Here is a 16147-nt window from a genome sequence, read left to right on the forward strand (position 1 = left end):
GCGCGTGGAGCCAGGGACAAAGCGCACGCGTGACGCGGTAGTGCTGGAGGCAGGCGCATGGAGCCGGCGATGATGAGGATGAGGACGAGGATCGATGATGGTAGCGAGGATGACATGACGACGACAGTGGTGGATCCCCAAATCTTTGGGTGAGGACGAGGACGACGACGGCGGATCCAGATCTGGGCGCCACGCATGGACGGAGAGGCGTGAGCTGGGCCACCAGCGGAGATGGTGAGAGAGGTGCGCACGCGTGCAGGCGATGCTGGAGGCGATGAGGAGCGGCGGTGGCGCGGTGGCTCTCGGTGAAGAATGAGAGATGATGGAGGGGGACCTTTGGTCCCAGATGATGGTTAGAACCAGGACTAAAGGTCTGACCTTTTGTCCTAGGTGCAGCCATAGCCTAGGAGTAACGGGAATTTTGGTGGGCCGCGTAAACGCAACCCATCTTTTGTCCTGGGTGGTTGATCCACCCGGGAGTAAATGTGGGCTACAGTTTGGCTTCCCGTCAGTTTCCAGAAGTTTTTTTATATATTTCTTTTATATAAATATGCAGAGAGTTGTTAATTGCCTAGTAAATAAAATATTACTAAAAAATTACAAAAAAATATTCCTAGACCCGGTTTTGCATTATTGTACACAAGAAAAATCTGTAACCTAAACTCTTTTGTTTTACCGTATAAATATTTAACATAATGTAAATAATAATCACAATTTCCACCATGCAAAAATGTACTACTTAATTAAAATCATTAAAACTATTGCTTTTTGATAGGAAATTGGTTTTCACATCTTATTAACGTTGATCATTTGTTTTTTCATCACACATTCTCCATAGGAAATCTACCGTCAAGCAAAAAATTCATTTAAACTGTAGAAAATATGAAAACATGACAGAAAAATCTAAAGTCACAATTATTACATAATAGGTCTAATACATCACCATATCAAGCTAGAACAACAATGAACTTCTTCTTGACGTATGTCCCTTGGTTATGATCGTGTCGTAACCATGGAGTGTCCTCATTATTTAGCAGGATGCTATGTCACTGTTAACTGTGAAGGGCATAATTCCATCATTCTTTTCATAATTTTCTAACATGTTAGACCTATCCTCAATTCCCACGATGTTTCTTTTCCCTAAAAGAACTATGTGGCGCTTTGGCTCCTTGTCTGAGTCGTTGTCATTGTTTTTCCCTTTCTTCGGTTTGGTAGACATATCCTTCACATAGAATAGCTGATTCACATCCTTGGCTAAGACGAATGGTTCGTCTCTGTACCCAAGATTGTTGAGGTCCACTGTTGTCATTCCGTACTGATGGTCCACTGTTACCCCACCTCTGGTCACCTTCACCCATTGGCACCGAAACAAAGGGACTTAAAATAAGGTCCATAATCTAGTTCCCATATCTCCTCTATGTGGCCATAATATGTTTCCTTATTCCCATTTGGGTCTGTGGCATCTATGCCGACACTACTATTTTGGTTGGTGCTCCTTTTATCTTGGGCTATCATGTAAAATGAATTGCCATTTATCTCGTACCATTTAAATGTCAGGATATGCCAAGATGATTCCCTAGACAATAAGTATAGTTGCTCATCTAGACTCTCATCACCCTAACATCGTTTTTACAACCAACCACCGAAAGTTTCCATCTATTTATGCGTAATCCAGGGTTCAGTCCTCCCTAGGAATTCAGATCGTACAATGTCCTTGTGTACCTCGATATACGGATCCACTAAGGTGGAGTTTTGCAGAACTATGTAGTGTGCATGATAGAAATAATTGTCCTCCTTGCCAATATATGCTTTCTTCCCTAGTGTTCCCTTTCTACTTAGTCTCCCCTCATGCAGTGATTTAGGAACACCAATCGGGTCGAGGTCAGGAATAAAATCAGCGTAGAACTCAATGACCTCCTCTATTCCGTAGCCCTTGGTGATGCTTCCTTCTGGGCGAGCATGGTTGTGAACATATTTCTTCAAGACTCCCATGAACCTCACAAAGGGGAACATGTTGTGTAGGAACATAGGACCAAGAATACTAATCTCTTTGATCAAGTGAACTAGGAGGTGCACCATAATATTTAAGAAGGATGGTGGAAACAACAACTCAAAGCTGACAAGACATTAGACCATGTCATTCTATAGTTTTGCTAGATGCGCTGGATTGATTACCTTGTGAGAAATTGCGTTGAGGAATGCACATAGTTTCACAGTGGCTAATCGTACATTTGGAGGTAGAATCCATCTCAATGCAATCAGAAGCAATTGCGTCATAAGCACGTGGTAGTCATGAGACTTTAAGTTTAGGAATTTTTTCTCTACCACATTTATTATCCCCTTTACATTCGAGAAGCTAGATGTGACCTTGATGCTATTTAGGCATTCAAACATGCTTTCCTTCTCTTCTTTGGTAAGAGTGTAGTTGGCAGGACTTAAGTACTGGCATCCATCATCTACCTTCTCTAGATGCAGGTTCTCTCATTCTTTCATACACTGTAGGTACTGTCTGGGTTCCAGTGTGTCCTTAGCCTTCCCATACACATTCATGAAGCCTAGCAGGTTCACACAAAGAATTTTCGTTAGGTGCACCACGTCGATCATCCTACGGACCTCTAGGACTTGCTAGTAGGGTAGCTCCCAAAATATAGACTTCTTCCAGATGGGTTCATTTCCATTAGCATCACTAGGAATAGGTTGGCTGCCAGGTCCCTTTTGAAAGACTACTTGTGCATCCTTAACCATATTGAATACATCCTTACCACTATGGTTGTCAGGCTTTGTTCGGTGCTCTGCCTTACCTTTAAAATGCTTGCCTCTCTTTCTTAAGGCGTGATTCAATGGGAGAAATCGACGATGGCCCATGTACATGACCTTTCGACATTTTTTCAAAAATATACCTTCCATGTCATGAAAATAGTGCGCGCATGCATTATATCCCTTGTTTGACTATCCTGAAAGATTACTAAGAGCAGGCCAATAATTGATTGTTATGAACAACAATGCTCGCAGGTCAAAGTGTTCCTATTTGTACTCATCCCACACACGTACGCCTGTGTTGCTCCACAAAAGTAGAAGTTCCTCAACTAATGGCCTTAGGTACACATCAATGTCGTTTCTAGGTTGCTTTAGCCTCGGATGAGCACTGGCATCATAATGAACTTCCGCTTCATGCATAGCCATGGAGGAAGGTCGTAGATACATAGAGTAACAAGCAATGTGCGATGACTGCTACTCTGCTCCCTAAAAGGATTCATGCCATCTGACTTAAAGCAACCCTTAAGTTTCTTGCATCATCTGCAAACTTTGGGAATGCTCTATCGATTGCTCTCCACTGGGACCCATCAGCAGGGTGTCTCAACATATCGTCTACCTTGTGGTCTTCTTTATGGCATCGTAGCAACTTTGCATGCTATTTGTTTCTGAACAAACATTTCAAGAGTGGTATTATAGGAGCATACCGTATCACCTTGGTAGGGATTCTCTTCCCAGGACGTTCATCGTTGCCCTCAACATCACCAGGGTCATCTTGCCTGATCTTATATCACGATGCATGATATACTAGGCATGCATCCAAATTCTTGTACTCACCGCGACAGAGGATGCAGTCATTAGGACATGCATGTATCTTCTAGATTTCTAATCCTAGACGGCAGACAACCTATTTTTCTACGTATGTAGTGGCGGGAAATTTGTTTGCCTTCGGAAGCATCTTCTTTGCGATAGTCAGCAACACCCCAAATCTCTTGTCAGATACACCATTCTTTGCCTTCCATTGCAGCAATTCAAGTGTGGTACCCAACTTTTTTCCCCCTCTTCGCAAGTCGGGTATAGCAATTTCTTGTGATCCTCTAGCATGCGCTCGAACTTGATCTTCTGCTTTTCACTTTCGCAGTCTCTCTGTGCATCATGGATGGCCTGACCAAGATCATCAGTGGGCTCTTCTTCTACCGCTACCTCTTCTTCAGCCACTACCTCTTCTTTAGTTCCCCCATTATAGTATCATCAAAGGCACCGTATTCAGCAAACCCATGAATAATAATGTTGTCATCATCCCCCTTTTTCTTCATCTTCTTCCATTATAACACCTCTTTCTCCATTCCTAGTCCAACAAATATAGTTTGGCATGAAACCCTACGTAAATAGGTGTTCGTGAAGGATCATTGAGCATGAATAATCCTTCTCATTCTTACATAGAAAACATGGGTGGCACATGAAACCATTCCGTGTGTTTGACTTGGCCACATTTATGAATTTATGCATGCCCCTAATGAACTCTGGGGAGTGGTGGTATGCGTTGTACATCCATTGCCAGTTCATCTACATTACATGATGTACACCACATCAACAACTTGTAATAATCCATATTATACAACATGCATGATTAGTAGTTAATTAAAAGATCCAAAATATCCTTCAATCAACATGATTAACTAATATCCTATACCACACAGCTGTTTCACATACTCTTGAACATTAATTTATTAATGCCTTGATATAATGTAGACAATCCCAAATAGCACAAAACATACTAAACCTACAATGCACTTCAGCAGAATAAGGATTTCTCGACCAATTCCAACTAAAACAGACATACCATTCTTCTATTGGTTCATTGCCTCATCATACAAAGGTGCACTCTCATCAGTTGCCTCAGTCACCTTTGCAAGAGATTTTTGAACATGGTCAACATACTCTTTCTGCCAGTACCAACCGTCACATGATCCAGTGCCATCCCACTGAAATTACAACAACAAATCAAAAACTTTAATCAAAATCATCATGAAAAATGGCTACAAACCATAACAAAACATGACAAAAAAATAACTCACTTCACGATCCAGACATGTTGTAGGTATTTATTAACGTACACAGATCATTCCACAAGCGCACTGATACCGCTATAGCTTTCATCTGGAAGTATTCCAAGTATCGTATCCACAAGGAAACATGAGAGATTAACTATGTTCTAACTTAACTAAGGGTAGCAACAAGGTTAGGATAAACAGGAGCATAGAGAGGATAACTAAGGTTCTCTTGTTCTGACTTAGGTAAGCTATGTCTTCTACTATTTAACTAGGGACATTACTAGGATAAGACACCAGCAGAGGATGCTTTCTTTCGCAACCGGGTCCTACTTGGCGTACAAACGGGAGGTGGACTACAAAGGATCAATGATGCTATATAGTACTCAATGAGGCTATATAGTACTGATGTCATACACACGATCTACCATCGATCCAGAATGCATGGTGCATCCACAATTAGTCTAAGTCTAAGCACCACGCTTACACTCACGATTAATACTTTACTCACTCTAGAGCTGAAATAAAGCACTCAAAAGAGTCACGAACTTGATGAACAATATAAACAATATGCTTACTTGAATCAGAAGTTGATTACTAGAGAAATCTCAGAGGCAAGCTCAGATAGAACTTGGATCCACCAAGGTACAAGCCATAGAGAGAGCACCGATAGGCCGGCACCTCCTCCAAACTCATCCCTCATTCTCCACCTCACTATTTCTATTTATAAGACTAGATCCTATGGAGGACTAATCTTCTCTTGATAGCTAGCTTGATCCTGAAGATATAAATTAGGGTTTTAGGGATCTGCTGAGGGAGGGGGTAGGGGCAGATATATATAGGCCAGAGCATCAATCTTGAGCCCTTAGATCAAACCAACTTGAATAAACGACAAAGATTGGATCTCAATGGCGGTGGGGAACCAACTTTCGAAGCGGAGGCTGACTAGTGGGACCCATAGGCCGGTCGACCTGTAGGTGCGGCCGGCGGGCCCCACAAGGTAGCCCCTCGGGGTCTGCTTCGGTGGAGTGCCTCCTAGAGTCTTCTAGAATCTTCCCACGTTGTTTACACTGCAGAATTATGTAATTTCCTTTGACGAATAGGTCCCCCTTGATGGTCTTCTAGATAAACCCTGCTGAAAACATAGATTCATCAAAACTCATGGAATTTATTAGTTTAAACAACTATACCTAAGTTTAGTGATGGAATTAAGTATAAATGTAGGTTATGTTGATGGTTTATAATTGATGTTAGTGACCATCAACAAGCTCCCCCAAGCTTACTTGTAACACCCTAGGTGTTTGTCACCAGTTAAGCAGTGGGTTTGAGCTCAAACATGACAGATCAAGAGATAATCAGGAGCTTTAGTTCCTTATCTCTGAAATGGCAATGAAGGCGTTGAGGTCAAATCTATGAAAATGAGCCCAACTTAAATTTGGACGACACAGCATTGCTTACATGTTGAACCCTTTCAAATGTATGCTTGAGTAGTGTTAAACATGGCTCTTTCATGAGCATCACCTTAACATCTATCTATCTCCACCATTGGAAAAGTTTTATGAAGTTTGGAGCAAAAAAGTCACATGAAATGATAAGTTACATTTTGTTTAAATTGCTTCATTAAGAAAATGGAAACATGGGAATTCGACCAAACCTTGCAATCTTGCTCAAACAGTTCTAATTCAACTCATGAACAAGAGTCATGAACGGTTTGTGTTGAGCTAATGTCAAGAAAATGCTTCAATTGGTCGACAACCCTAATTCCAGCGTTTAACGAGGTGCTGCTTTGACCAAGATGAAACTATGATTTTAGGACTAGATATGAAGTTGAACCTTAAATAAAAGTTGTAGCTTTTGTTGTGCAAAACAAACTTTGTTTAAGGGTCATGAGTTCGTTTGGTCCCTAACTTAGTCAAACTGAGGCCTCAAAACTGAACCCAGTGTTGTTTTGGATCTCAAAAATTTGGCTAAGTCTGAGATTACAATGTTGATGATGGTTGGCATTTCGCGTTCTTGGATTTTTGTTAAGCAACTCAAGTTGAGCCAAATACAAAAGTTGGAGTTTACCTCTTGGTGAAGAGCATGTAAAAAGTGGGACTTAGTTTGACCAAGTTTGACCTCCCAAAACCAACAAAACCGAGCTCTACCTTAAACCTCGTTAAGTCACCGATAGTGTCAACTTCAGGCTTAATTAGCCGCTAATAGAGGACCCTAATGTCCAAATGCCCTTAATAAATGTTGGACAGCATTAGGAGTACAACAAACTTTGTTTAAGTCCCAAGGCCTGGATCGAACAGGAAATAGCCCCAAATTGTGTCCCAAACCGGCCACTTTGCTGCCCATGAGCTGCTCAGAGAAACGCCCCAGAGGACATCACGTGTCTGGTACATGTTCACCATGCACAGTGACGAGCGCCCTCTCCCTATCGCGTGGTCGTGCCCTTGCCTCAACGATGTGGATGCCAAGCTCCTCCCCTCCCTCACTCGCTCCCTTTGCCTCTCCATCGCCTTCTACAGAACACGCAGAGCCAGCTGCCATTGCTGGCAAGCCAAGCTTCGCTGCTACCACCCCTCACTTGTCCTTTGAGCCTCCCCATGCCCTCTGCTAGCTCCACCAGCCATGCCGACTCACAACTAGCGCTGCGCACACGCTCGCCGAGAAGCTCCATCACCGAGCAGCTGCCGTCGCCGGAGCCGTGCCTCTGGTGCCAAGCGGCCAGTCTGACTTGGCCCGCCTCAGGCCGAGCCGGGCAGCCCCGCGGGTGCGCTCAGGCCCCTGGGTGCTCCCCACCGCCATAGGCCCCAGCTGGCCAAGGCCGATCGACCCCGAGCCCGTCCTCGCTGGTCGTCGGGCCGCTGCTACCATGGCTAAGACGCCTTCGCCCACCACGGGGCAATCCAGAAGTGCCTGCTAGTGCGTGCGGGCCCCCTAGCACTCCGCCACCATGACTCGTCGCCGGAGGTCGACCACCTCACCGTAAAATCAAGCCACTGTCGACCTCCTCTGCTCCAACTCGCATCGAGGACCTTGCGCAAGAATTCAAAGAAAGGGAAGGGCATATTTGCAAAGTCTGTGACTCATGTGAATAGTGACGAGAAAGACCGTTTCGCTGGAATCTGTTTTCGTGAAAGTTCGAGGTTCTTGGTGCAAATTTGTTTTTCTTTTATGGCTAAAACTTTGGAAAATCATAATAAATCATAAAATTTTTTGTAAAATAGTAAATGAACATGTATTGGAATCCTTGTGAGTAGATCTACGTAGTAGAGTCATAATATAATATGTGTTTGTAGAAAGCTTCTGCTTTTTTATTTATTCTTGTAAAGTGCTTTTAAAAATGGTTTTAAGTTGGACAGATGCATATCTTGATTTATAGAAGTCCAAAAATGGTAATTCTAGTTGTTTTAATCTTATGATGACATGCTCTAGCTAATAAAAATATTAAACATGCTAATTGTGTATTACTTTTATAATGTTTTGACTTAATCTTGTTCAATAGGCAATTTTTGCTTGTTTTGCTTTTTATTATCATACCTGAAGTTCTAGTGCTCCAAATGGCATGAAATTTTAATTGTAGGATATCTATGTGATTTATGAGCTCTGGTTAAAATTTCATGATTTTTGGTGCATGTATTACTGAGTTATTAATTTATCTTGCTCGGTGCTTGATAAGTAGTTGTAAATGCTTGATAAATATCATTAAGGTGTAAAAAATGGAAAATGCTGTTCCATTGCCTTTGCATGGTGTGGTGGTAACCTAAGCAAACCTAATTTGGTCATGTGTTTATAGGAAATGTGGAGGTTTAGATTTGTCTTGCCCTCACATGCTTATTTGTAATTAAAACTTGTTTTGCATGTCAAAATCAATTTATAAAACTTGAGCATGTAAAATTTGTACAGTAGCCATGCTTTGTTATCATATCTCTCACATAAAAACCTAGGCTCCAAATTAGAATGTTTGCAACATCACCTTTTTATTAGTTGCATGCTAATTAAACTTTGAAGGAGCATGTGCTTTTCTTATTAGATGTTTATACATGGTTCTTGTGGTGCTAATGTCATGTGTTGGTTTGATATGAGGTTGTATAGGTTCCTCATGATGGCTTAGAGCTATGTGTTGGATGTGCTTGTATGTCACCTTTGTATAGAATCAAGTGAAAATCCATCTTGCCTATGTGCTGTTTTGGCTGCATGCGCAGTTCCTGTTGTGATGATATTTTCATGATGTTAATGATGTTTTCAGTAAGTGTAATGAATACAAAAGTTGCTGATAGAAGTAAGGAGAGAGTCTCCGCGAGTACATCCAATGCTTCTCTCGGTAGTGCAATGAGCTCTCCAATGTCACTGATGCCTACGTCATCGGAGCCTTCCTAACAGGGACCACCAGCAAGTCCCTAGTCCATAAATTGGGATGTAAGGGCCTACAAACTACCAAGGAACTCCTTGATATCGTGACCAGCCATGCTTCTAGCGAGGAGGCAGTTGGAGCAAATTTTGATCACTCCAGAGGCAAGGCAAAGCAGAACGAGGACACCGACGAAGGCCCCTCTAATCGTTCGAATAAGAAGAAGAACTAGAAACAGCGTGGGGGCTCGCTCGTGACCACCATCGGGCGAAAAGCCGGTCGAGCGCCAGCTGAGGACACCCTCGATCACTTTGACAAGCTTCTTAAGGGGCCATGCCCAAACCATGCCTTTCCTGTCAAACACATGTACAAGGACTGCTCCCTCATGAAGCGCTGCTTCACTGGCGGATCTAAGAAATGGGAGCAGAAGAAGAAGCCCGAGGCAAAAGTCGATGACGTTGGAGAGAAGGATGGCAGCTCTCCATTGCTGGATGGCTGCCTCATGATCTTCGATGCGCCGGAGGCATATGGATCCAAGCACCAACAGAAGCTCGCGCGCCGAGAGGTTTACGAAGCTGAGCCCGCCACGCCCGCTTTCCTTAAATGGTCAGGGTCTCCCATAACCTTCGATCGATCCGACCACCCGAATAGCGTCACACACCTAGGCAGGTACCCATTCGTGGTCGACCTTGTTGTTGGCACAAAGTAGCTCACCAAGGTTCTAATGGATGGAGGCAGTGGCCTCAACATCATGTACATCGAGACACTCGACGACATGAGCATCGACCGAGCACGCATCTGGCTGACCAGAGCGCCTTTCCATGGCATCGTGCCTGGAAAGCAGTCCATGCCACTTGGGCAGATCGATCTGCCCATCACCTTCGGGTCTCCATCCAATTATAGGATGGAGACCCTTACCTTCAAAGTGGTTGGGTTCCATGGAACCTACCACGCCATTCTAGGACGACCATGATACACAAAGTTCATGGCCATCCCCAACTACACCTACCTCAAGCTCAAGATGCTAGGCCCACACAGGGTCATCACCATCAGCACTTCTTTCCAGAGGGCCTACGAGTGCGAGGTCGAGAGCTGCAAGCTCGCTTCGGCAACCCTCGCTTCCGAGGAGCTCACAGCCATCGGGAAGGACATCACTAAAGGAGCGCCCGACGCGAAGCGGGTGGTCAGATCCTTTGAGCCTGCAAACAATGTCAAGGAGGTCCTCGTCAACCCTGACAACTCCACTGACAAGACGGTGCACATCGGCACTGCCCTCTCCCCCAAGTAGGAAGGCACGCTTGTCGACTTCCTCCGTGCCAATCGAGACATCTTCGCATGGAAACCCTTGGATATGCTAGGAATTCCGAGGGAAGTCGCCAAGTATGCCTTGAAGATCAAGCCAGGTTCTAGGCCGATCAAACAACGTCTATGCCGCTTCAATGAGGAGAAGCAGAGGCTCATCGGCAAGGAAATTGCTGAGCTCTTGGCAGCTGGATTCATGAAGGAAGTATACCACCCAGAGTGATTGTTCAATCCTATTCTAGTTGAAAAGAAAAGTGGGAAATGGAGAATGTGTGTTGACTACATGAACCTCAATAAGGCATGCCCGAAGGAATCGTTTCCTTTGCCATGTATAAATCAGGTAGTTGACTAGACCTTGGGGTGCGAAACCCTATGCTTCCTTGATGTGTACTTCGAGTACCATTAGATCACGATGAAAGAGTCCGACCAGCTCGCAACCTCTTTCATCACCCCATCTATATCGTTCTGCTATGTTACGATGTCATTTGGACTCAAGAACGCTAGGCCTATGTACCAGCATTGCATGACCAAATGCTTTGGAACCTCATTGGGTGGACCATTGAGGCTTACATGTACGACATCGTAGTCAAGTCCAAGCAGACCGACTAGCTCATGGTCGACCTAGAGCAGACTATCAGGAAGCTCCAGGAGAACGACATCAAGCTCAACCCTGAGAAATGCGTCTTTGGGGTCCCAAGGGGCATGCTGCTTGGATTCATCATCTCCGAGCATGGCATCGAAGCCAACCCAGTTAAAATCTCAGGCATCACGAAGATGGTCCTGATTTCAAACTTGAAGGGAGTTCAGAAGGTTATCGGGTGCCACGCAGCGCTTAGTCGCTTCATTTCATGACTCAGTGAATGGGGGCTCCCCCTTTACAGGCTCCTAAAGAAAACTAACCGATTCATGTGGATGCCTAAGGCTCAGGAGGTGCTTGATAAGCTCAAAGTGCTCCTGACGAAGGCCCTGAGTCTAGTCCCACCGGCTAAGGGAGAGCCGCTCCTACTCTATGTCGTAGCTACGACTCAGGTGGTCAGCGCCACCTTGGTTGTAGAACGTGGAGAAGAGGGACATGCCCTCAAGGTATAGTGCCCCATGTACTTTGTTAGCGAAGTCTTGTCTGACTCCAGGACATGCTACCCCTAGATCTAGAAGCTCCTATATGCCATCCTAATTACTAAGAGGAAGTTGCGCCACTACTTCGACTCACACCAATTGACCATCATGTCATCTTTCCCCCTTGGCGAGGTTATCCAGAACCGAGAGGCCATGGGAAGAATTGTGAAATGGGCACTCGAGTTGATGGATTAGGGTGTCACGTATGTCCCATGAAGTGCCATCTAGTCTCAGGTACTAGCTAACTTTGTGGCCAAATGGACTGAGATCTAGATGCCACTGGCGGCCGTCGTTTAGGAGTACTGGATGATGTACTTCGATGGATCACTAAGGAAGAAGTGAGCTAGGGTTAGGCTAGTTTTCATTTCCCCCCTCGGGGTGCGCATAAGGTACGCAATTCGCATCCACTTCCTAGTTTTGAATAATGTGGCTAAGTATGAGGCACTCGTTAATGGCTTGCACATTGCCATTGAGTTGGGCGTCCGATGGCTTGACGTCCGAGGTGACTTGCAACTAGTCATCGACCAGGTCATGAAGGAGTCTAGCTACCACAACGCCAAGATGGCTGCATATTATCATGAGGTCTGATAGTTGGAGGACAAGTTCGACGACCTCGAGTTGAACCATATCCTGAGACGGCTCAATGAAGCAGCCGACATGTTAGCAAAGATGGCATCGAGCCGAGATCCGGTCCCCACCGACATCTTGGCTAGCGACCTACACAAGCCCTTGGTCCGATATGAGGAACTAGAATAGATCGGCAATGAGCCGCTAGTTCTAGGCTCAGGGGCTGACCGACCCTTAGTTCCATTTGACCCTGAGGTCATGGAACTCGTCAAAGACCCAGTAGCGGAGTCCGACCCTCTGACAGACTGGAGAACACCTTATCTCTATTGCCTCCTCCATGAGGTGCTCCCTATCGACAAGACAGAGGCCCGATAGCTCACGCGTCATGCCAAGTCCTTCGTCGTCATCAAAGGGGAGCTCTACAAGCGCAACCACACTAGAATCCTATAGTGTTGCATCCCACCGAGTAGTGGAAGGACCTATAGGAAGACATCCATGGAGGGGTCTGTGGACATCATGCTGCACCTAGAACCTTGGTCAGAAACACATTCTGGCAAGGTTTCTACTGGCCAACCGCTGTGGCCAACGCTGAGCAAGTTGTATGCACCTGCAAAGGATGCCAGTACTACGCTCAGCAAACTCACTTGCTAGCCCAAGATCTCTAAACAATCCCCATCACGTGGCCATTCATGGTCTGGGGGCTCAACCTAGTAGGGCCCCTCAAGAGCGCACCCGGGGGCTTTACGCACTTACTTGTCACCGTGGACAAGTTCACGAAGTGGATAGAGGCTTGACTGATCACCATGATCAAATTTGAGCCGGCCGTGTTGTTCTTCATGGACATCATCCACCGATTTGAGGTCCCAAACTCCATCATAACCAACAACAACACATAGTTCATGGGGAAGAAATTCCTCTGATTCTACGATGACCACCACATCCATGTTGATTGGGCTATCGTAGCGCACCCCCACACGAACGGGTAGGTTGAGCGTGCAAACAGCATGGTCCTCCAAGTCCTCAAGCCTAGGATCTTCAACTGGCTCAATAAAGCTAGTGGACGGTGTGTTGTGGAGCTCCCCTTAGTACTCTAGAGCCTAAGGACGTCCAACAGTCAGACAACCGGTTACACGCCGTTTTTCATGGTCTATGGCTCCGAAGCCATCCTCCCGACCGACCTCGACTATGGAGCGCTGAGGGTCAAGGCCTACAACGAGCAGGGAAATGAAGCATCTTTGGAAGACGCCATGGACTTGCTTGACGAAGCACGTGACGTCGCCCTGCTCCATTCGGCCAAATACCAGCAGGCACTATGATGGTACCATAGCCGACACGTGCGGGGTCGCGCCTTCGGTGTAGGTGATTTAGTCCTTTGCCGCATCTAGAGCAACAAAAATCACCACAAGCTTTCTATGTCGTGGGAAGGACCATACATCATCACAGAAGTGCTCTGACCCTGCACCTACAAGCTCAAGACTGATGATGGCAAAGCGATCGCCAACGCCTGTGAAAGGATCAAGATGCCCAACAGGGGGGGTGAATTGGGCTAACTCTAAATTTCTAGAAAGTGTTTCTAATTGTTAGCCCAATTAACCCCTTGTGCCTAGAAAGTGTTTCTAATTGTTCTACCGCACAAAAGACTTGCAACCTAAGTTCCAATCCTACTCTAGCATGGCAATTCTATGAAAGTAAAGACAAGAATTGAATTGCTCAAAGTAAATAGAGAAGGAGGAACGCGGCGATGTTTTGCCGAGGTATCGAAGAGTCGCCACTCCCCACTAGTCCTCGTTGGAGCACCCGCGCAAGGGTGTAGCTCCCCCTTGATCCACGCAAGGATCAAGTGCTCTCTACGGGTTGATTCTTCGACACTCCGTCGTGGTGAATCACCCACAACCGCTCACAACTTGAGTTGGGTCACCCACAAGCTTCGCCGGATGATCACCAAACTCCCAATCACCACCAAGCCATCTAGGTGATGGCGATCACCAAGAGTAACAAGCATGAACTCTCACTTGACCACGACAAGCCTAATGAGAAGGTGGATGCACACTTTGCTACTCTTGATCTTCACTAATGAGGGCTCTCTTTGGGATTCTCAAATCTTAATCACTTCACTAGGACCTTGCTCTTCTTGGCACTCTCAAATGTGTTTCTCAGCTGTTGGAATGAGCAAAAGTGCCCCCACACATGAGTGGAGGCTGTATTTATAACACTGACTGAAAAACGAACTGTTATGTGCCTCTATGGGGTGATCGGACGCTCTGGTCATGTTGACTGGATGCACTGGTCAGTACACCCCAAACTCCAGTGGTTAAGTGTTGACCGGACGCTGGCTAGCGTCCGGTCAGCACTGACTGGACACGTCCAGTCACATTTTCCCCTTACTAGAACCTTACTGATGTCGACCGAACTCTGGACCCCCAGTGTCCGGTCACTTGCTAAGCAGCGTCCGGTCAGTAGCCGGAACCTGATCAGCGTCTGGTCAGCACATGACTGGACGCGTCCGATCAGGATTCTCCCTCTCTAGGACCTTACTGGAGTCAACCGGACGCTGGCCCTCAGCATCTGGTGACTTGACCTCGCAGCGTCGGATCACTTCCAGATGCTTTCACCTTGGTCAAATGAACTGACCGGACCCTGAGCTAGCGTCCAGTCACACCGGAGCCAGCGTTCAGTCAGTATTTGACCCTCCATTCACTTCTAACTCTCGATCATATGTGAATGAAGTTTGCTCCATTGGATCAAAGGGCTGTTATGGAGCTACCTAGTGCTAGTTTTAACAAGTGTGCACCACACCTAACTCACTAGACTCACCTAGGTCAAGCTACCCGTTCATACCCCCCTTAATAGTACGGCCAAAGGAAAAACAAAGTCCTAAACTACTCTAAGTGTCTCTTCAACTCCAATCAACACTTAGAACTAGTCCATCCTTAACCTTGTTGTCCATCCTTTGAAAACTGAAATGATTTCCATCGTAGGGGCATGACAACCTTGATTGCCCAATTGATCTACATTATCGTGACCTAACTTAATTGCCTCTGCAAAACACACGTTAGTCACAGTAATCATGTATTGTCATTAATCACCGAAACTCAACTAGGGGCCTAGATGCTTTCAGCCTGGAACATCGAGCAGCTACATCCCTTTTACCCTTAGTCTTCCTGTTCCAAAGCTTCCAATATGCTTATCAAACAAAGTAATGTTTCTGCAAAAACCAAAAAATGTTACCTCCTATCGAATTCACTTATGATCTGATCGGTCTTCAGTAACACCCGACCCTGGCAACTACCTAGGGGCAGGTTTTACTCAGGGGCTAATAGGAGTACATATACTCAGGAACATTTTCCTATCCGACCCTTCTTTTTTATGACAAGACTTAAAAATAAGAGTTGCCGAAAAATAACGATGAGTAAAACTGGTTGGAATGCAAAAAGCCTATGCCCCGACGGCTATGGCATTGCTTGCTCACCAGCGTGATCATTACTTAGTCGCTTGCAACTTAAGTTTCTAATGCCTTAACATAAAACAAGGGTCGGATCGCAACAAACTTTATATAGGAGTACATATACTCAGGAACATTTTCCCATCCAACCCTTCCTTTTTATGACAAGACCTAGATATAACAGTTGCTGAAAACTAACAATGAGTAAAACTAGTTGGAATGCAAAAAGCCTACGCCCCGACGGCTATGGCATCAATTGCTCACTAGCGCGATCATTACTTAGTCGCTCGGACCTTAAGTTTCTAATGCCTTAACATAAAACAAGGGTCGGATCGCACCAAACTTTATATATATAGAAAGGCCAAACAACATTTTTGGCCATAATAAAAGTCTTTACAAAAAGACCAACGCTAGACTCAGATATCTCGCTAAACACCCTTGGGCAGGATTTCTTCTCTAACCTTCTCCGCCAGGTCCTGCACCGAGGGAGCCGCTTCCTTCTCAATTTTGTCCAGCTCGGCGTCAGTGTAGCCAAGCGCAAAACCCTCACTGATCATCGGTAGGTCGATGTTG

At 45.4% G+C, this 16147-nt stretch overlaps 1 protein-coding gene across 1 annotated transcript; it reads left to right on the forward strand.

Moving 5' to 3' along the window:
• Positions 1-10132: 10132 nt before the first annotated feature.
• On the forward strand, positions 10133-10435 carry LOC136488910 (uncharacterized). The gene has a single exon (XM_066485682.1). It carries the CDS (start codon positions 10133-10135, stop codon positions 10433-10435), a length of 303 nt encoding a protein of 100 aa, XP_066341779.1.
• The last annotated feature ends 5712 nt before the right edge of the window (positions 10436-16147 follow it).

The sequence above is a fragment of the Miscanthus floridulus genome, chromosome 10 (genome assembly GCF_019320115.1).
Source record: "Miscanthus floridulus cultivar M001 chromosome 10, ASM1932011v1, whole genome shotgun sequence".
In the NCBI taxonomy this organism is placed as follows: Eukaryota; Viridiplantae; Streptophyta; class Magnoliopsida; order Poales; family Poaceae; genus Miscanthus; species Miscanthus floridulus.

Coding starts and splice junctions, on each gene's coding strand:
- LOC136488910 (XM_066485682.1), top strand. CDS start 10,133: ATGGCCATCCCCAACTACACCTACCTCAAGCTCAAGATGCTAGGCCCA.